General features: G+C 42.5%; 1 protein-coding gene across 9 annotated transcripts in view; it reads right to left on the reverse strand.

Annotated features, from left to right (window-relative positions):
• The window catches only part of ATF1 (activating transcription factor 1), an 86,274-nt gene extending 63,873 nt beyond the window's left edge, over window positions 1-22,401 (reverse strand). For 2 of the 9 annotated variants that reach the window (XM_073882003.1, XM_025882966.2), the window contains exons 1-2: window positions 22,140-22,401; window positions 14,959-15,057 (exon numbers count right to left, since the gene is read on the reverse strand). In XM_073882003.1, coding sequence (XP_073738104.1) covers window positions 14,959-15,051 — 93 coding nt within the window. In that variant the 5' untranslated portion in view covers window positions 15,052-15,057; window positions 22,140-22,401. Of the gene's footprint in view, window positions 1-14,958; window positions 15,058-19,765; window positions 19,929-21,772; window positions 21,794-22,139 lie in introns of those variants that run through there. The other 7 variants (XM_025882965.2, XM_025882962.2, XM_073882000.1 and 4 more) reach the window with 6 other exon arrangements.
• Window positions 22,402-22,753: the final 352 nt, after the last annotated feature.

The raw sequence follows: 22,753 nt of genomic DNA on the forward strand, positions 1-22,753 counted from the left end.
TGACAAGACAGCTTTCCCAAGATGTCTGGACCAGGCCTGTGCACCTTTTTCTCACTGTTGCTTCTTTTCATTTGTGTAAAGACAATGAATGCCCTTGTCTGCATTTCCCAAACCCTTGTGAAGGGAGGGAAACCTCTTCTTTTGATTATGGCCTTTCAGAAACAGCCGCATTGCGATCCCATGACAAATTAATTTTTCACTTGCTTCTTCTAAAAGATTCGGAATTCATAAAAGTATTTCTTTCATCTTAACTATTAACTGATTCTGGATTCTTATCCAAATTCATGGTCTCTGAATTTGCAACCTTACCAAGTGTAACACATTTGGTTCCAAACAGTTCTTTCAAGATAACAATGCTGTTTTAAAATGTCTTTGAGGTTTTGCTGTTTTGCAAAAAGTTCATCAGCTATTGCTTCATGTTTATACCTGCACTCAGTTAATTCTTTCAGTGCGCTCTTGCTGTATTCACTATTCTGCTTTCATGTCACCTTTAAGTGGAGACTTCCAAGAGGCATAAACAACTTCAGGTTTGCTTCCATAGGGGTAACTTTTCTCCCTTAAGTTGGAATAAGTGCCAACAAATATTTTTAGTTGGCTACTTTCAGATCTAGGATCCCCGTTTAGAACCATTATACAATCTGAAATTATCATGTTACTTTCTTCTGTGTTTGTTGCCTATCGAACTTTTGTAAAAATGATGTTCCCAATAAGGAAATGATCTTCAGTCCTTACGATCTTGGTAAATATGGACTATAAGGTGGGCAGTGCCTGAGAGTTCTCCCTCCTAACCTTCCTTGTTACTCAAATGTGACCTTAACTGGTTTCTAATTGCTATGTATTTTCCATCTGATATGGGGCATGACAACCAGGAAAAGTCTTTCCTGGCACTGATGGTCAAAAGGTCACTGAATTTAAAAAACCTGACTTTTGATCAGCTATGCTTTCAGAGAAAGATCTTGATCAAAAGGGGGAAATAGGAAACTTGATAAAGGGAAACCTCAACTAAAGTGGAGTTGGGAGGCAGAAGGGGCAATTTTTAGACTTTATTTATTTATTATTTGCCACTCAGTGGCAATTACAGACTCAAAAGAAGAATGGTTAACAGGAAGGAATCAATTACAGGCCCCAAAAGGCAGAGATGTACACTGCACCTCCTACAAGAAATTGACTAGCCCTGCAATTCAGTCAATGAGAAACAATTATCCCCCTGAACTGGTGCCTTTCTGGGATGGACTTTCTTTCAAAATAACTACTGCTGGGTCGCCTGGGTGGCTCAGTTGGTTAAGCATCTGTCTTCGGCTCAGGTCACGATCCCAGGGTCCTGGGATCAGCCGGCGTCAGGCTCCCTGCTCAGCGGGGAGTCTGCTTCTCCCTTTCCTCCCTAATCGTGCTCTCTCTCGCTATCTCTGTCACTGTCTCTCTCTCCCAAATAAATAAAATCTTTTTTTTTTTTAAAGATTTTACTTATTTGACAGAGAGACAGCAAGAGAGGGAACACAAGCAGGGGGAGTGGAAGAGGGAGAAGCAGGCTTCCCGCCGAGCAGGGAGCCCGATGCAGGCCTCGATCCCAGGACGCTGGGACCATGACCTGAGCCAAAGGCAGACGCTTAACGACTGAGCCACCCAGGCGCCCCCAAATAAATAAAATCTTTAAAAAAAAAAACAAAACACTGCCAACTCACTCATCGTCCTCCTCCTCCTCCATAAAATAATGTTCCTCTCCTTTCTTTATGGGACCTGTCTATGGTTTTGCCAGAGTCTGCATGTCCCGGATTGCAATTTTCTGTTATTCCTGAATAAACTTATTTTTGCTGGTAAATTAACTGACTGTTAGATCTTTAAGGTCAACAGACCCTACAGCCATTAAGTAGGTTAAAAAGGTAATACTAAGAACAACTCTACATTCATAAATTTGACAACTCAGAAGTAATGCATCAATTTCTTGAAAACCACAAACTACCAAAACTCAGCCATGATAAAATAGCCTGAATAGTCCTGTAAAGAAAAGAAATTCCAGGCTCCAGTTTCACTGGAGAGTTTTATAAACATGTAAAGGACAATTAATGCCAATTTTATACAATGTCTTCCAGAAGAGAGAAGAGGAAGGAGTATTTCCTGACTTGTTTTATGAGGCCCAAGACATTACAAAAAATAAAGAAAACTACAGGCCATTATCTCATGAATTTAGATGCAAAATCCGCAACAAAGTATTAGCAAACAGAATCTAGCAACATATAAAAAGAATATATCACCATGGCCCAAGTGCTATTTATTTCAGGTATGCAAGGCTGGTTTGATATTTAAAAATCCACCAATGTAAGCCACCACATCAACAAGCCAAAGAAGAAAAAAATCATCACTGCACACTAACTGATGCAGAAAAATCTCATTTCGTGGAAAAAAAAAAAAAAAAAACTCTTAAAAAACTAGGAATAGGGCGCCTGGGTGGCTCAGTCGTTGAGCGTCTGCCTTTGGCTCAGGTCATCGTCCCAGGGTCCTGGGATCGAGCCCCGCATCAGGGTCCCTGCTCAGCAGGCAGTCTGCTTCTCCCTCTCCCACTCCTCCTGCTTGTGTTCCCTCTCTCACTGTGTCTCTCTCTGTCAAATAAATAAATAAAGTCTAAAAAAAAAAACCTAGGGATAGAGGGAACTTCCTCAAACTCACAAAGAACATTTATAAAAAAAACCCTACAGCTAACATCAGACTTAATGATGAGAGAATGAATGTTTCCCCTTTAAGACTGGTACAAAGAAAAGATGTCCATTCTCACCACTCTATTCAACACAGTTCTGGGAGTTCTAGAGAGTGCAACAGGGCAATAAAGAAGAAATAATACATATTGTTAATAATTGGAATAAATCAGAATAACTGGAATAAAATTGGAAAAAAAGTAAAACTATCTCTATCTTTAGATGACATGACTGTATATGTAGAACATCACAAGAAATATTAAAAACAAAACAAAAACAATCATCACTCCTAAAACTAATGTTACAATATGTAAGATCAATAAACAAGAATCAATTGCATTTCTATTAACAAGTAAAATCCAAAATCAACACAATATCATTTACAACAGCTCCAAAGAAAATATGCAATATTATTTACAAACGTTCCAAAGAAAATGAAATGCTTGGGTATAAGTGTAACAAAACACATAGAGGATCTGTAAGATATGAAAAGAAATCAAAGGAGATTAAATACTTGGAGAGATTTACTATATTCAAGCACTGGAAGATTCAATAAGATACTAGTTCTCCCCAAATTGATCTGTAGGTTTGTAGACATAGACAAGTTATTATTGCAAAACTTATCGCAAAAATTTATATGGAAAGGAAAAGGCCCTAAAACAACTTTGAAAAAGAAGAATAAAATGGGAGTAATCTTTCTTCTGGATGTTAAGGATTACTATACATAGTAATCAAGACAGCATGGTACTGGGGCGCCTGGGTGGCTCAGTCGTTAAGCGTTTGCCTTCAGCCCAGGTCATAATCCCGGGGTCCTGCAATCGAGCCCCGCATCGGGCTCCCTGCTCAGCAGGAAGCCTGCTTCTCCCTCTCCCACTCCCCCTGCTTGTGTTCCCTCTCTCGCTGTCTCTCTCTCTCTCTCTCTGTCAAAATAAATAAATAAAATCTTAAAAAAAAAAAAAAAAGCATGGTACTGACAGAGGGACAGCACATAGTCAGTGGAACATAACTGAAAAGCGGAGGTAGATAAATATGCCCAAATAATTTCTGACAAAGGTCCAAAGTAATGCAGTGGTGCTGTAGCAATTGAACATCCAGAGGCAAAACAAAAAAACCCAAAACTCTCAAATCTATACAAAAATTAACTTAAAATAGATCATGGACTTACATGTAAAACACAAACCTGTAAAATAAAAAAATCTTTGAAATTTAGGACTAGCAAAGAATCCTTAGACACCAGAAGCACAATTCATAAAAGGAAAATTTGATAAATTGGATCTAGTCAAAATTTAAAACTTTTGGCTCTGTGAAAGACCCTGTTAAGCAAATGAAAAAGAAAAATCATTCTTCCACTCTCCCATGCCATCCATGCTGGAAACATCCAAATAAACTCACCCAGATTTCTAAGTTACTCCATAGGAGAATCTTTCTCTACCAAAAAGTGAAACCCAGATGACCGATAATATCCAAGATGTTAGATAGAGTATCTCTAGGTAAGAAAGGATTATCAAAGGCACTGATGCACACACACATTCTTAGCTTATCCCTGGATGAACCTTGAGTTAAGTCCTCATGTCAAAAATATGAATGGCATGGGGGCACCTGGCTGGCTCAGTTGGTAGAGCATTGTGACTCCTGATCTTGGGGTTGTTAGTTCAAGCCCCACAGTGGGATGTAGAGATTACTTAAAAATAAAATCTTAAAAAAAAGAAAAAATGGCACGAAGATCATGCTGTTTTAAAAGTGTTTTGGAGCCAAGCCTATTTGTAATTTCTTCCACTATTCTCATTTATCCTCATACGCTCCCTGGAGGCAACAAAGGACTGGTGACTGTGGACTCCGGAGTTGTGGTGGGCACTATGATGCAACTCGGAGATCCCGTTTCTCTAGTAAAAGACTTATTCCCCAGCTGCTGGAGTACAGCTGCTGGCAGTGTTCAGTTGTCAGCCCTCTTTAAAATTGCGTTGGCTGATGAGTCACCTTGTCTAAGGTCACATATACCCCTTCCCAGTCCCAAGTCCGTCAAGATCCAATGACTGGTGCATGCTGGTATATGAAGGTCTGGCTGGCCCCTTCCCCCTATTCTGAAGAGTTAGCTCATCTTCAAAGCTCTCTATGGGGTCAGCTGAAGCCTTCAGTGACACTGAGTCCCATTTCTCCCTCTGCCGAATCCTGCTTCCTTCTCCTCCTTTCTTTACTTTTCACAGGTGGTAATCCCAAGAGGACTCCCTAATAAACCTCCTGCATGCTAATATCCATCTCATAGTCCACTTCCCAGGAAACCCAAACTGTGAAGTCAAACTGTTGGAATTCAAATCACGTCTATAGCCTTACTAGTTGCACAGGAGTTATAAAAGCACAGTAGGTTGACATGAGGTTCGAAGGCATTAAAACTTGTAAAATGCTTAGAAATGCACCTGGTACACAGTGGACATTCAATTGTTACTATCATCATTGTTTTCCCTATTCACACCTGATTATAGTATACAAATTTCTCTACAATATGAGAATTACTGAAAGTTATGAGCTGGAAAAGACATTAGAGATCACCAAGTCTGACATGTAATTTCCAGATGATAGACATCAAGTCTTATTAAATAAGTGACTTAGTCAAAGTTCTAGAGTCACTCAGTGACAAAACCCAGGTTCCAACCCAGTCTTCTGACTGCTTCCATCATTCTCTGCATTAAGCAAGACTGCCTGCCTCTCAATCTACATATAATTTGTAATTAAATGAAATTCAGCTAGTATTAAGTCCCCCTCCTTCACTTTCCTGCCATAATTGAACCTCAGCTCTCTTCTCAAGAAAACTGCCTCTCCCACAGCTCTCTCCTGCACTCATACCATGAGCCTACAGGTAAGGGGCATGTTTCCTTTGCTTTTCATCAGTACTTCCAGACCACTGTCCCTTCAAAGTCCTCCCCTAAAAGCTCCCAACTTCAAGGCTCATAGCAGCAGATGGTCCTTATGGCAGTCACATGTCCTCATTTTTTTTTTTTAAAAGATTTTATTTATTTGACAGAGAGACAGCAAGAGAGGGAACACAAGCAGGGGGAGTGGAAGAGGGAGAAGCAGGCTTCCTGCAGAGCAGGGAGCCTGATGCGGGGCTCGATCCCAGGACCCTGGGATCATAACCTGAGCTGAAGGCAGACGCTTAACCAACTGAGCCACTCAGGCACCCCACGTGCCCTCATTTCTTTAAGACATTAGCAGCCAAACCAACCTATTCTAATACCACTCCTGATATGATCTGTGGTGATTTCAATATGCAACATTCAGTAACCTTCCACACCCAGGCCTGGGTCTTTTATTCTTCTCCAAAGCCCTGTCCTCCACCCTCCTCAGCTACCTGCTCCTGTTGTCATACCCTACAAGGTTTCTAAACAGGCATTTTGGGCAGGACAATTCTTCCATGTGTAGGAATATCCTGCTCAATGCAAAACATTTAGCATCTCTGGTCCCTGCCCATTGAATACCAGTGGCACCCTCCCCACCCCCAAACACACACATATTTCCAGACAGCTCAGTGGGGAAGCAGTACACTCGTTGAGAACTACTCAAATCTTATCATTGTCAATAAATGCACCCTCCATAATCTCAAATTCAAGCATCCCTCTGAGTATCACTACTTCCAACTCATTACCTCTACTATTTGGACTCTCAACAATTCTTGGACTCCACAGGAACCTATAATCCATGGAACCTAATATCTTTTTCCCTACTCTTGACCCCATGAAGTCTCCACTTCCTTCTCTATACAGCTTAAATTTTGTGCCCAGCATCATAATCCCTCTATCATACACATCATCAATGTCCTTGTCTTTTCTTGCTTCATTATAGTCCCTTAACTAAACATCGACCCTGTTAACTCCCCTACTCTATGCCTGTAACCTGAATGCAAACGATACCTGAATTAGACTGGAGAAAAACACCTAACAACTTAAGTCTTACTTTATTTTTTTTAAGATTTTATTTATTTATTTGACACAGAGAGAGGACTAGAGAGACAAGTGGAGGAAACAGTAGAGGGAGAGGGAGAAGCAGACTCCCCGCTGAGCAAGGAATCTGATGTGGGGCTCGATCCCAGGACTGAGATCATGACCTGAGCTGAAGGCAGACGCTTAACCAACTGAGCCACCCAGGTGCCCCAACAGTCTCACTTTAAACTCATAATCAAACCTCAAGTGGACTGTTCACAGTTTCCATCAATCCTGTTACATATCCCTAGTCCACTTACATCTCCTACTGTCCTGGCAGACTATTTCATACTTTCTCCTCCTTCCCTATCTTCTCAAAGCATTTTATTTCACTGAAAAGCAAGTAAATTATCAAAAGAGGGGTGCCTGGGTGGCTCAGTCAGTTAAGCGTCTGCCTTCGGCTCAGGTCATGATCCCGCAGTCGTGGGATCAAGCCTCAAACCGGGCTCCCTGTTCAGCGGGAAGCCTGCTTCTCCCCCTCCCCCCCCACTCTCCCTGCTTGTGTTCCCTCTCTTGCTGTCTCTCTCTCTCTCTCTCTTTCAAATAAATAAATAAATAAATAATCTTTAAAAAAAACAAAAACTCCTCCTATCTTAAAAAGTAATAATAAAAGTAAAGCTTTGGAGCTTTGACCTACAACCCTCTCCAGCAACTTCACTTCTTAGCCCCCTTTGCAACAAAACCCCTCGAAGGAGTTGTCTATTCATTCTGTTGTCTGTGAGTGTCTACTCTTTTTTCCCCCTTTTTCCATGCTCTTTTGAATCTAATTAGATTTTTATCCCCACTCCCACTGAAATAGTTCTTGTCAAGGCTGTCAATAAACTCCATGTTGCTAAATAGTCAGTTCTTGTTATCTGTGGTAGTTATAGTCTATAACATTGCATGTACATGGAATTAGCAAATACTGAACCACTGCTCTGGGGGAATATGGAGTTAGGTTCCTGCAAGCCTCTGGGCACATTATTTTCATCAAGTGGTCAATATATAACCTTGTTTTAAGTGTTTCTATTTAAAGACACCTTTTTTTGGTATATACATTGTTAATGCATTAATACTGAACTCATGGACAGCAGCACTACAACTGCTATTTGAATGAAACTTACCTCATGCATTCTCTCCTCCTGGCACTCAACACTACACTTTGGAGGCCATTTTATTTTTTTATTTTTTTTTAAAGATTTTATTTATTTATTTGACAGAGAGAGAGAGAGAAAGAGACCACAAGTAGGCAGAGAGGCAGGCAGAGGGAGAGGGAGAAGCAGGCTCTCCACTGAGCAGGGAGCCCGACGTGGGGCTCGATCCCAGGACTCTGGGATCATAACCTGAGCCAAAGGCAGCCGCTTAACCGACTGAACCACCCAGGCGCCCCTCAAAGGGCATTTAAACATCAAAATCACTAACAAAAAGCACAAAAATGCAAAAAATATGCCACTAATTAGACCACCAAAAGAACTATTTATAGCATGAGAGCTAAAATAAGACAACAAAGCCCTGGTGCCTTGGTTCAATGTCAGCTGGAAAGGTGTGCATCAAGTGACTCCAATTTTTCACTACTCTGGGCAATGACCACAGAAGTGCTGGGTTGATTTTGGGATTTGAGAGAGAGAGAGAAAGAGAAAGGAGCTCACGTGCACACGCACAAATGGGGGGACGGGCAGAGGAAGAGGGAGAGAGAAACAGACTCCCCTCAGAGCGTGAGCCCAACAAGGGGCGCCTGGGGGGCTCAGTCAGTTAAGCATCTGCCTTCAGCTGAGGTCATGATCCCAGGGTCCTGGAATTGAGCCCCACATTGGGCTCCCTGCTCAGTGGGGAGCCTCCTTCTCCCTCTCCCTCTGCTGCTGCTCCCCCTGCTTGTGTGCTTGTGCTGTCAAATAACTAAATAAAATCTTAAAAAAAATAAATTCATTGTCTGATAGTTCTCACAACTGTATCATCCTCACTCTTTTGGTTATTTTGATTTTGATTTTTTTTTTTAAAGATTTTATTTATTTATTTGAGAGAGAGAATGAGAGATAGAGAGCACGAGAGGGAAGAGGGTCAGAGGGAGAAGCAGACTCCCTGCTGAGCAGGGAGCCCGATGTGGGACTCGATCCCGTGACTCCAGGATCATGACCTGAGCCGAAGGCAGTCGCTTAACCAACTGAGCCACCCAGGCGCCCGGTTATTTTGATTTTTAAACAGTGAGTTATTTTTTCTTACTTTTTGTATGTTTCATAATTTTTGCCTGAATGATGGATATCCTGTATAACACAAGAAACTGAGGAAATGGTATAAAAATGGGTATGGCTCGGGGGGCCTGGGTGGCTCAGTCATTAAACGTCTGCCTTCAGCTAGGGTCATGATCCCAGGGTCCTGGGATGGAGTCCCACATGGGGCTCCCTGCTCAGCGGGGAGCCTGCTTCTCCCTCCACCCCTCCCCCTGCCTGTGCTCTCTCTCTCAAATAAATAAAATCTTTTTTTTTTTTTAAGATTTTATTTGACAGAGAGAGAGAGAGAGAGAGCACAAGTAGGCAGAGAGGCAGGCAGAGGGAGAGGGAGAAGCAGGCTCTCCACTTAGCAGGGAGCCCGACGTGGGGCTCGATCCCAGGACCCTGGGATCATGACCTGAGCCGAAGGCAGCCGCTTAACCCACTGAGCCACCCAGGTTCCCCTCAAATAAATAAAATCTTTAAAAGAAAAAAAGTCTGTTAGGAACCATAAAATGCTTGCTTCTTAATACCTGAAATAAGAAAAGAAAAACTGCAATTGGTTGTCATCGTTGTCAGTCATTTGTGCATTGGGAAAGATTCTACAAGGGGAATACTGACATGTTTCTTCTAGGAAAGAGTTACCAGGCCACATCCACAGAACTTGACCATAAATGAAGCTCTCCTTTGCTACCCCTTTTAAAAGGCAAATGAGTCTCGGGGCACCTGGGTGGCTCAGTCATCAAGTGTCTGCCTTCGGCTCTGGTCATGATCCCAGGGTCCTAGGACTGAGCCCCACATCAAGCTCCCTGCTGAATGGGAAGCCTGCTTCTCCCTCTCGCACTCCCCCTGCTTGTGTTCCCTCTCTCGCTGTGTCTGTCAAATAAATAAAATATTTTTTTTTGGATTTTATTTATTTATTTGAGAGAGAGAGAATAAGAGATAGAGAGCACGAGAGGGAAGAGGGTCAGAGGGAGAAGCAGACTCCCTGCTGAGCAGGGAGCCCGATGCGGGACACGATCCCGGCACTCCAGGATCATGACCCGAGCAGAAGGCAGTCGCTTAACCAACTGAGCCACCCAGGCACCCCAAATAAATAAAATCTTAAAAAAAAAAATGGGTATGGCTCTTTTTCTGCAAGCTATTAGTGGGGGGCTGAGGGGAGGGGTTGAGTCAATCTCTCCAGAAATTAAGCTGGGTTGGGGTTCTGTTGTTATGACTACCTTAAGTGCACTACCTGTTTCAAATTCCTCTAGGGCAACCTTCTGCTTAGGGTGGGAGCTGGTTTGCCTGACGGTTTTTCTCAGTGTTCTTGCTCCACCCTCAGCTTTGGGGTTTTCTCTGGGCACCTTCCCCCGAGGGTTTCTCCATAGTCCCCCAGGGGCAGACTGCTGTTGCTTTACTTGCTAGTAGGGAACAGGGAAGTTCTCTGTCATCCTAGCTGAGTCTCAGTCTCAGGCAAGCCATTATCCCTGGGTCTTGGGGCATAGGGCTTTCTCCCAGTAGTAGGAAAACTAACGGTCTGAACCCAGAAGTTTCCTCCCCTTCCCTCAGGTTTTATGGGTTGTCTTTTCACTCCTCCCAGCCACAGTGGAAAATGGCATTTATTCCCTTCCCCCAGTGGCTTAAAGCTGTTTTCTAGAGGGAGAAAAGAGTCCAGGTAGGCCCGTACCACCTAGTGAGCCCAACACTTGTCTCCCTTGCTTTCCCCAATCTTTTTTTTTTTTAAAGATTTTATTTATTTACTTGACAGAGAGAGACACAGTGACAGAGGGAACACAAGCAGGGGCAGAGCGAGAGGGAGAAGCAGGCTTCCCACCGAGCAGGGAGCCCGGTGCGGGGCTCGATCCCAGGACCCCAGGATCATGATCCAAGCGGAAGGCAGATGCCCAATGCCTGAGCCACCCAGGCGCCCCTCCCCAATCTTTCTCATGAGAAACTGCTGGGAGACCTTGAAGAAAAGCCTACGGGTGGGTGTTACCTACCCTGTGCCTGCAGCTCTCAAGGATTCTACAGTCTCATGCTAACCCATACTTCAGCAATTCATTGAAAACTTAGCTGAATGCTTCTTTACCTTGTATGACAACCCTGCCTTCTTCCTGGGCTCTGTTACAGATGAGCCAGATCCCACCTCCGATGAGTCAAGAGAAGTTATGACTTTGTGTATTACAGCTCATTCTTATTTTAGGATGGGAGCAATACTCTTTTCAGCTTTCTATATCCTAAGCAGAAGCCAGAAACCACTTTGTGAGTTTAAATACCACCTATGTATCCACAACTCCTACATTTATATTTCTAGTCTGAACTTCTCTGGACTCCAGATCAAATATATCCAGCTGCCTACTGGATAAATCTATTTGCATGGTTTGGCAGACAAACTCTAAGGTGGCCCCCATGACTCCCACCTCCTGGTATTCATGCCTTTGAGTAATCCTTTCCCCTTGAGTGTGGGAGGGACCTGCAACTTGCTTCTAATCAGTAGGGCAAAGACAATGGGATGTCATTTCCATGATTACATTTTATGGCAAAGGAATGGCATATCATTTCTTTGATTATGTCATATGGTATTATACAAGAAAGACTCTGTCTTGCTAGCCAACTCACTCTCACCCTCTCACTGGACTTAATGGAGCAGGCTGCCATACTGTGAACTGCTTATGGGCAGGGCCACATGGCAGCGAATTGCAGATGACCTCTAAGATCTGAAGGTGGCCTCCAGCCAACAAAAAACTGAAGCTCTCAGTCCTACAGCTGCAACAAAATGAATTCTGTCAACAACCTGGGTGAAGTTGGAAGAGGATTCTTCTCCAGTCCAACCCAGAGATAAGAACCCAGGCCCAGCCAATACCTTGATTGCAACCTGAAACACCAAAGCAGAGAGAACATAGCAAAGGAGTTTCTGCCCTCAGAAACTGTGGGCATGTTGACAGAAACTGTGATAACATGTGTTGTTAGGAGCCATTAAATTTGTGGTTAATTTGTTTTGTAGCACAGAAAGGTAATACAGATAGCATCACAAACTTAACATACCTAAAAGCCAAATTCCTGATTGCCAATATTCCCCCCAAAAGAAAAGAAAAACATGCTCCAGTGTTGTCCATCTTAATAAGTGGCAACTCCATTCCTACAGTTATTCAAGCCAAATACTGTAGGGTCTAACTTAACTTCTTTTTTTCTCTAAAACCCACATCTAATCCAAAAGTAAACACTGTTGGCTTTACAACCAAATCATATCCAGAATCTAACTTTATCTCACCACCACCACTGCTACCACCTTGATCCCAGCCATTATCACCTCTCATGAACATTATTACCTCTCATGCACATTATTTTAACAGCCTAACTGGTTTTCCTGCTTCTACTCCACAAAGCAGCCAAAATGATCCTATAAAACATTAGATAATGTTTTTACTCAAAGCACTCCAAAGAATTCCCATCTCATCAAGATTAAAAGCCAAAAGCTTTACAGTGGCATACAAGGCCTACCTTACCTGGCACTCTCCCTTCCTACCCCAAACCTCCCTGCCTCATCTTATATCATTCTTCCCTTATTCATCTGTCTCCCACCACATCAGCCTCTGTGCTGTTCCTTAACTATGCCAAGCACATATCAGTCTCAGCATTTTACAACTGTTAGTTCATGTAAATAAAGAGTTCTTTCCACTAATGGGACCTCTCTGACCACTTTATAGAAAAAGACAAGTCGGGCGCCTGGGTGGCTCAGTTGGTTAAGCAACTGCCTTCGGCTCAGGTCATGATCCTGGAGTCCCGGGATCGAGTCCCACATCCGGCTCCCTGCTCAGCAGGGAGTCTGCATCTCCCTCGGACCCTCTTCCCTCTCATGCTCTCTCTCTCTCATTCTCTCTCTCTCAAATAAATAAAAAGAAAAAGACAAGTCCACCCCCTCCCCACCAATCCCCATCCCTCTTACCCTGCTTTATTAGTCCCCACAGTACATACTATATATCTGATAATCTGTTTTATTGCCTGTCTCCCCAAAATTAGAAGTCCACAAGAGCTGAGACTTCTGTTTATTGCTATGTCCCCAGCTTATACCAAAAGAATAAATATTGCTGCATTAGATATGGTTTCCTTACAACAGTTAGTCTAATGAAGTCATCAAGCCACAAGAATTAGGACATGAAGTCAGTGACATTATTTTTCAAAATCACTACAGAATTACTTACCACTTAGAAATGTACTTATTCTACATCTCACTGTAAATATGGTTCTAAGGAAACTTGGAAAACATTCACATCTAACCAAAATAACTGAAGTATACAAGTAAGCCAAGTGAATTTAAACATTTCTGTGAAGGGCTCTATTAACAGAAAGATGGCTGAAAGACTCTCTAATTGTTTTTCCAGCACCATCTGAAGAAGATACCATTATTCTACACAGATACAGCCAAATAATAAAGAAGGATGCATCAAGCTTGAAGGATTAATCCTTTAGGGCCTTGTTTCTCAAATTTTTTGGTCTCAGGACTCTTTATACTCTTAAAAATTATTGAGAACCCCAAAGAATTATTATTTATGTGGGCTTTTAATCTACTAACACATTTAAAATTAAAACAGAAATTTTAAAAATATCTGACAGTTCATTTTGAAGTAATATAAATCTATCAGACACAATATAAATAATGTTTTTATTTATATGACTAAACTTCCCTACCCCCAAATTAGTGAGAGAATGACATTTTCCATTTCTGCAAATTACCTTAATGTTTGAGTTAATAGAAAATGATTGAATTCTCTTACCTGCTTTTACATTAAATATGTTGCCATATGTTGTTTTGGCTGATGTATATGAAGAAAGTCTGGCCTCACACATATATGAAGTTGGAAAAGGAAGGACTGTTTTTAATAGTGTTTTCAGGTAATTGTGGATACTCTTTGAAACTTAACAGGATGTAGTTTCTTAAAGGTTGTTTGCAATATACAATCTTAATGTTATGTACTTTTTAAAAAGATTTTATGTATTTGAGAGAGAGAGAGGAAGAGAGAACATGTGCAAGCAAGCACAAGTGGGGGTGGGGGGATGGAGAAGCAGAGGGAGAGGGAGAAGCAGGCTCCCTGCTGAGCAGAGAGCCCAACACGGGACTCGATCCCAGGACCCCGTGATCATGACTTGAGCCGAAGGCAGACGCCCAGCCAAATGAATCACTCAGGTGCCCCTTAACGTTATATATTCTGTTAACATTAAAATCCATTGGTCTGGGGTGCCTGGGTGGCTCAGTTGGTTAAGCCTCTGCCTTCAGCTCAGGTCACAATCCCAGGGTCCTGGGACTGAGCTCCACATCAGGCCCCTTGCTCAGCAGAGGGTCTGCTTCTCCCTCTCCCTCTGCCCCTCCTCCCTACTTATGTTCTCTCTCTCTCAAATAAATAAATCAATCTTTAAAGTAAAATAAAATCCACTGGTCTACCTTGCACTGTGAATGAATCTTATACCCAAGCATGATTTTGTAACACAATTTTTTAATTAAAAAGTCTGTAACTACTGGGAAACTGTCAAGTTCACAATGGTGAATACAAGTTTTCTAAAATTCTAATTTTTGCTTGAAAGTTCAAGTCTTATCACTGGCAACAAATACCGTCTGTTGTTTTCCTTGAAGTGGGTCAGGTGCATGGATCAGACAATTTGAAATTTATAAAATATCAGTTCTGCAATATGCATCCCTATCAATTTAAATTCGCTAATGTATAGGCCTATTTTCCAGTTCAGCAAAAGATTTCCTATATATCCACAATAAATCTACTGAATTGAAGATGGTTTGCCTCTTGAAACTATTAGTCTAAGTTAGCTCAAAGAGATAAACAATTTTTCATTTTTCTCATGCAGAAACAAAATCAGTCTCGGAAAAAATCGAAATAATCATGTACCACATAAAATGAAATCTAGTTCAGGTTTTGAAAAGTATATACCTATTATAACAACATTAAATGTTCTTTGTATAGAAGAAAATAAAACTGAAATAATCTTATTAGGATGTTTAAATCAAATCTACCTTCATTCCATACATTTCAACATTTTACAATTCTTTTTGCTTGGTCCTTTTTCACAAAATATTCCTAACTAGCTCAATATTTTGGCTAGATCCTGCCTTACCTGTTGAGCAATATGAGAAATATGAGCTCCCTGAACCGTTGAACCAGGTTGCGGCGCTGCCTCTGAAGTGTTACTCTTGTGGGAATCTTCCATAATCAACTATAAGGGAAAAAAGTCAGTTAGATGATTTCTACCTTCATTTTCAAGAAATCCTAAGACGTTTCTTTCCTTAAGGTGTACTTTTTCAGGGGAACAAAATGAAGTTTTTCTATGCTATGGGCTAAGCTCAATTTATCCAGACTCAATATGTTCCGATGTTCTGTTCTGTGTAGAGATCTAATTATAAGATCTCCAGAAATGGCAAATAAAAAGCACTACAGAATATGAATAATATACCGCATAGTCGTATAAAAATTGGCAACCTGGTTGCTTCTGTGAAAGAGAACTGGTAGCTATGGAACAGAGATAGTAAAGACTTTTCCTTGCATATTCAAAGCATATTGCATTCCTTGCAATATGAAAAATTTTGATCCACGTGAACATGTTAAAATTTAATAAATGGCACATATATACATAAATTATTGTGACTAAATTTTCAAATGTTACCCCACTTAAGAAGTAGGATAGTCAGGGCGCCTGGGTGGCTCAGTTGGTTAAGCGGCTGCCTTCGGCTCAGGTCATGATCTCAGGGTCCTGGGACTGAACCCCACATCGGGCTCCCTGCTGAGCGGGGAGCCTGCTTCTCCCTCTCCTCCCTGCTTGTGCGCTCTCTCTCTCTCTCTCTCTCTCAAGTAAATAAATAAAAATCTTAAAAAAATAAAATGCAGTTAAAAAAAAAAAAGTATTATGATAGTCTTCCCGTCCATGGACACAAGCATTCTTCTTCAGTCCGGGGAACAACTTCTAATTGCACATATAGTTCTACACAGAGAATTCATTAAGTAAAAGCTGAACAAACTAAATAAGTACAACCATAACTAAAGAGGTTCTAAAGACCTAGATGATCTAAATAATCAACTGCAGGATATGGAGGTTAGGTAAAAATGAGAATAATTAGTTTATGAAAGATGGAATATGTCAAATGGAAGGACAACCACTTAGAAAAAGCCTGCTAAAAGATTTGGGAAGAATTTAAGGTTTTTAATCATTACATACAAAGGCATAAAAGAAAAAAAGAGGGGGCTGGCCAGCAAACATGAAAAGATGTTCAATATCGGGGCACCGGGGTGGCTCAGCCGTTAAGCGTCTGCCTTCGGCTCAGGTCATGATCCCAGGGTCCTGGGATCGAGCCCCACATCGGGCTCCAGCTCGGCGGGAAGCCTGCTTCTCCCTCTCCCACTCTCCCTGCTTGTGTTCCTGCTCTCACTAATTCTCCCTCTGTCAAATAAATAAATAAAATCTTAAAAAAAAAAAAGATGTTCAATATCACTAATCATTAGGGAAATGCAAATCACAACTACAATGAGATACCATCTCAACACCCATTAGGATGGCTAATATTAAAAAAAAAAACAGAAAATAAGTGTTGGTGAGGATGTGGAAAAATTGGAACATTTATGCACTATGGTTGGGGATGCAAAAAATGTGTAACAACTATGGGAAACACTATGGTAGTTACTCAAAAAATTAAAGATAGGGCGCCTGGGTGGCTCAGTTGGTTAAACGACCGCCTTCGGCTCAGGTCATAGTCCTGGAGTCCCGGGATCGAGTCCCGCGTTGAGCTCCCTGCTCAGCAGTGAGTCTGCTTCTCCCTCTGACCCTCCCCCCTCTCATGTGCTCTCTATCTCATTCTCTCTCAAATAAATAAATAAATCTTTAAAAAAAAATTAAAGATAAAATTACTGTATGATCCAGAAATCCCACACCTAGCTATATACCCAAAGGAACTGAAAGCAGGGACTTAAAGATGTATTTGTACACCCATATGCATAGCAACATTATTTACAACTGTCAAAAGGTAGAATCAACCCAAGTGTGCATAGAGATGAATGGATAAACAAAATACGGTATATTCAAAGGCTACATAATAATCCAACCAGTGAACATACATAATTCATTTTTTTACCAAATAATACCATGATTAATAACTTTGGTACATAAAACTTTTCCATAATTAAAATTATTTCCAGAGGATATATTCCAAAAAGGAGAATTACTTGATCAAGGAGTATGAATATCTAAAGTTTTCCGAAAGAATTACAATCCATCAGAAGCACATGAGAAAGCAATGACAGGTGAAAACAATACACTGTTTTACACTTCTTTAATTCTCTATTAGTTATGTGAGCTATCTGTTTATATTACTTATCCACCCATTTATCACCAAATCTTAGTGTTTTCTTACTGGCCTGTTTCTTTTTTTTTTTTACTTTTTTTTTTAAAGATTTTATTTATTTATTCATGAGAGAGAGAGAGAGAGAGAGAGGGGCAGAGGGAGAAGCAGGCTCCCAAGGAGCAGGGAGCCTGATGCGGGACTCGATCCCAGGACACTGGGATCATGACCTGAGCTGAAGGCAGACGCTTAACCATCTGAGCCACCCAGGTGCCCTTTTTTTTTTACATTTTTAAAGGTTTTATTTATTTATTTATTTAGAGAGAGTGACAGAGAGAAAGAGTGTGTACATGAGCGGGTGGAGGGGCAGAGAGAGAGGGAGAGAGAGAATCTCTTGAGTGCAGAGCCTGAGGTGGGGCTTAACATGAGGCTGGATCCCAGGGCCCTGAGATCATGACCTGAGCCGAAATCAAGAGTCAGATGCTCAACCAACTGACCCACCCAGGCGCCCCAGTCTTTAATATTTCTTTACTTCATTTATTTGTCACAGAGAGAGAGAGCACGCGCACAAGTGGTAGAGCAGGAGAGGGAGAAGCAGGCAGGACTTGATCCCAGGACCCTCGGATCATGACCTGAGCCTAAGGCAGATGCTTAACCAACTGAGCCACCCAGGCATCCCTAATATTTCTTAATATAAATTTCAATTCTGGGGTACTTGGGTGGCTCAAAGTCATTAAGCGTCTGCCTTCGGCTCAGGTCATGATCCCAGTGTTCTGGGATGGAGCCCCGCGTCAGGCTCCCTGCTCAGCGGGCAGCCTGCTTCTCCCTCTCCCACTTCCCCTGCTTGTGTTCACACTCTGTCTCTCTGTCAAATAAATAAAATCTTTAAAAATATATACATGTAAATTTCATTTCTATCATGTGGATACAAATAACAGTGACTTAACTATGATTATTTTAAAACTTTTAATTTTACCAAATTCATCTAATGCTTCCAAATTGTTTCTTCAACTGCTTTTAAGCTTACATATAGTCCCTTCTTTAGGAAGAGCAGTGATTTTTAATTTCCACTAATACAAGTATAATCCCACAGACTAAACACAGAGACAGCACCAAACCTGCAATTATGTATTTTCTACATACTGTCTGTACTGAAAATGCATTTTTTAAAAACAGATTTATTTTTAAGTAATCTCAATACCTAGTGTGGGGCTCAAATTTACAACTCCAAAATCAAGAATCACACACTCTACTGACTGAGACAGCTAGGCAGCCGAAAATGCCTTTTTTAACACTCCATTTCAGAAGACATAAGTTAGAATGTAGAAAAGAAAAATATATATAGTGCTAAGGCATTGGAAGAAACTATAAAAGATTTTTCAAAACCTTATTAAATTACTGGAAGTGATACTTTTCTGTTTCACTATGACTCACTGATTTTTCCTCCATAACAATATTAAGAAATCCTATTATCTAATGGAAACTAACACAATCAACAAAACAACACACATTTCCTAGTAAAAGCCACTACAGTCAGCAAATAAGATTCTGGACAATTATCACAACCACATTCCCAGTGGAAAATAAGATAGCCTATTCTATAATTTTTTAAAGAGAAATCAACTAATCAGCTTTTTTTCCCAAAATGAAAAGCTTTATAGTTACATCTCATTGTAAACAATACTACATATTTTTTAATGTCAGAGTATAATCTTCATCTGCTCACTCTTTTCGGCTATTGCTCTTCAAACTGAGGTTAAGATTAACAATCTGTTAAAAATTGGCTCAACACAGAATAAACTGTACATGTACAAAGGCATTTTCTATGAAAATAATGTATCTCCTGGCAGCAGATGGAAGCTTAACATTAGACCACAGTAAGTAGGGCAGAATCACAGGGGGCAGTGAAACACAGCTTCAGAAATGCCATCAACGGGAACAAATTTGGGAGGCTGAGAAACTACAGCAGGCTGTGATCTTGCTGACATATAAAGAATTTAAGTAAAAGGCATGGTACTTTTAAGAAAATTTGCAAAGAAAAGAATATTGTATGATAGGCACTAAATGAAGAGCTATTTTATACACCAATTCCTGGATTCCGTTTTAGAGATGTGTAAATTAAGGCTCAAGGAAATTGTCATTTACTATGGATCTCACAGTAAGATGTGAATACAAGACCTGAAGCCAGAACTATTTTAACTCAAAATCCATTTTTTTTTTAATTCCATGCTGCCCCTCTTCCTCTAACATTGCCAACTTGTCCATCTGGCAAACTCCTACTCTTTTCAAGTTTCATCCCAAACATTAAGTTCGCAACTGCTCCAGGTCCTTTCTTTGTTCCAACTTCAACTGTGCCCTGCACATGTTTCTAATGAGGTCACTTAACACTCTGAATTGTCTTTATTGGCATGTCTGTTTCCCCCCAGTCTTTTTTTTTTTTTTTTTTTTTTTTGGTGTTGTTTCCCCTAGTCTTAAGTGCCTAAGGATAGGGCCTGTATCATGAATGTATGCTCTGAGACCCTCCTGTATGCAAACAACATCAACAAATACAGTTAGTATTCTCGTTTGATGAATGAAAGTCTTAAGTTTCCTCACCTATAGAGAATACTGAGCTATGATAAGCTTGAGGGCAAGGAGTCTCTTGCTGGACGTTTCCACAAGTGAACTCATGATCTCCCCTCCCATCAAAATTGTTCCTATTTGTCATGCTGAATTTCTTTCAGATCTTCCCATGTGCCTGCCTTGCTTTCTCTCACCCTCAGGCTTTCACATATGCCATTCCCTCTGCCAGAAACACTACTCCCCTTCTCTTCATGTGGCCTATTCCTTTGAGTTATTCTTCCAGGCAATCTTTCATGACTCCCTCACCACTAGTCAAGCTCTGGCTATATCCCCAAAACACGTTACCCCCTCCTCTCGTGGCACTTATCCCAGTATTGTAATGGCCTGTTTTCGGTCTTGCCACCAGAATGCAAGCTCTAGGGAGCCAAAGACCGTATCCTGTTCCCAATATAGCACTAATACCTTGCACATTTATTAATGCTGAATAAATCAATGTGTTTAGTAGGGTTTGTCTAGTCTAGCTACAGACAGAAGTAACAGTTAAAGAAATATATTTAGACAATTGCTTCAACTTGGCTTTAGAATCAAGACAACACGGGCAAAAAAAAAAATCCTACTTTAGAGATGGAAATTCATTATAATTAAGTAGGATATGTGAAGAAAAAGCATTTTTAGACAGGACTACCACCTACTGGTGATATAGTAGTACTGTACAGATGTATCACAGACCAAACATAAACTTAAAGGATAAGAGAACTAACACACTCAGTGTTAGGACAACTGTACTGATTCTAACTGGGACACCGAGGAACATGCATATTACAAAATCCACAGGAAAAAATAGCATTTTAATAAAACTGTTTACTTCTGTTGGTAACAAAATTCTCAAGATAAAATGCATTTTGCAAACATAAACAAACATGGCATATAAACTCTCATCACAAACCAGGCCAGTTTGACAAAGATGCTTGCCAAATCTACGCTGAGAAAGCCTCAGGAGGGTACTCTCAATGACTATTACAGGTATCCCCCCTTCTCGAAAATCCGTGTTACCGCATTGCACTTTCAGGAAAACCTACACTAGTGCCTGATTTCACTAACCCACACCACTTCACTTTTACGAAAACCTACACTAGTGCCTGATTTCACTAACCGAAAGAAATCTCAAGAGGATTTTCACTTTCAGGAAAAAAGTGAAAATAGCATTCAGCGTTTGTTTGTTTCACAGCCAGCCATTACAGAAGCAGCCGGGACCACAACAGCGAGAGTGGCCTGCCAAACTCCTTCCCCCAGAACTGCATGCACTCAGCCTCTCGGCATCAAATCTCCGTAGCTTTGAACTGCGTCGGTGAGCATCGGGACTTTATCTCAATTTATTTTGTTAGTAAGATGAGTCCTAAGGTATCAGAAAAGCCTGAGAGATTATTTTGGGGGTCTGAGAACACTGAAAATGTTTTCCATATAAATTAATGGTAACTGCAGCTTCGCTTCAGGCCATTTCTCTTAAGGAAAGGTTTCACAGGAATGCCCTTTCTGATAGCTGAGGAAACCTGTACTAGCCCACAGCTCCTCAAAAACTAACAAAAGCACCATTATTTAACACCTACAGTGATTTTAGAGCAGACTAAGCTGCACGCTCCAACGTGTAGCTGATGCTGGTAACTAGCATGCTAAGTTTCATGATACGAGAAAATCAGAGACAGTTTCCTCGGCTTGATCCTCTGTCCAGAGATAAACAGAGGAACTTCTATCATCCCACACTCTCCTTCCTCGCCCATCAGCTACACCTTTCCAGTACTGTTTCTCGTGCGTCTGTATCATTACTGTCTACCTCCCCACTGGACTGTAAGCTCCCTGCGGGGAAGGGTTGTTTCCGCCCTCCACCGCCAGCCGACCGGGGCCGCGCACACTGAGCGCGCCCGGTGTGCTCCGAGGGCTCCCCGGCGGACAGAACCGGTCTCGGGCAGCTGGGCGGAAAACGCGCGGAGGCCAAGGCCACGCCGCCCTCCCCGCCCCGCCCTCCCCGCCCAATCCCGAGACCTTCGACGGAGGGCGCTCGCCTTGGGCCGCAGAGGGGCCGCCTCAAAGGCGAAAGCCATCCCCGAGAGGTCGTCTCCGGTTTTATTTTGGCTGGGGGGGGGGGGGGGGGGGAGGCAGGTGAGGCCGACGACTGAGGGGGAACAGCCGGGCCAGGCGCGAGAACCGGAAGGACGCTCAGCCGGGGGAAAGGGGGCAGCCCCTCCCCCTTCCGCCGCGCGCCCTCCGCGCCCCTCCCCCACCGCTGCCGCAGCGCGCGACCCCCCACCGGGCGCGAGACTTGACTCGGCGTCCCCGCCGGCGCCGAGTCCCCGCGCCCTCCCTCTGCCCGGGGACACGGGAACACATCCCACCCCCGCCCCCTGCTTACCTGTGGCTGCCGCCTCGCCGCTGTCCGGGGCGGGAACTTCCACTCCCCCCTCCCAGGTGGATCCGAATTCTCTACCCACTTCCCCACCCCCTCACGCGGCGGGGGACGTGCCTCTGTCTCAGGGGTCAGGAGGAGCGGGGAGAATAAGTGTCACTTAACAGCCAACTGTCCTAGGCTACCGTTTCCTCGGCAGTCAGGGCCGCCACTGGCGGCATGATCTACACCAGGCCGGGGGCGGGGGAGGAGAGGGGGGCAAAACTGAGTAAGTGAGCGTGGGGGGTGAGGTTAAGGCGGTCCCTCCGTGCGGGCCGCCGTCGTACGTCACCACGTTGCTCACGTGACGTCCCGCCATCTTGTGCCGGGTCTCCTCGGACGGAAAGGTGTGTGTCCTGGTGGTGGTACTTCGGCGAGAGTTAGAGGCGAAGGTTACCTGTGATCATTTTTCGCTTCCGGAGCTCTGCCCGCACTCCCCCCACACGTCTGTTTTCGGAGGCCCTAGCTGGCTAGGTGGTGTCAAGAGGCCGCTCGGTGTGAGGCACTTTTCATTAGTTAGTGGCGTCGCTCTCAGCTCAGGTCCTGCTCGCTCTGGGTTAGGTGGTCAGACCCAGAACTGT

This window comes from Callorhinus ursinus, unplaced genomic scaffold (assembly GCF_003265705.2).
Source record: "Callorhinus ursinus isolate GAN/ISIS: 27379988/994484 unplaced genomic scaffold, GSC_fseal_2.0 scaffold44, whole genome shotgun sequence".
NCBI classification, from domain to species: Eukaryota; Metazoa; Chordata; class Mammalia; order Carnivora; family Otariidae; genus Callorhinus; species Callorhinus ursinus.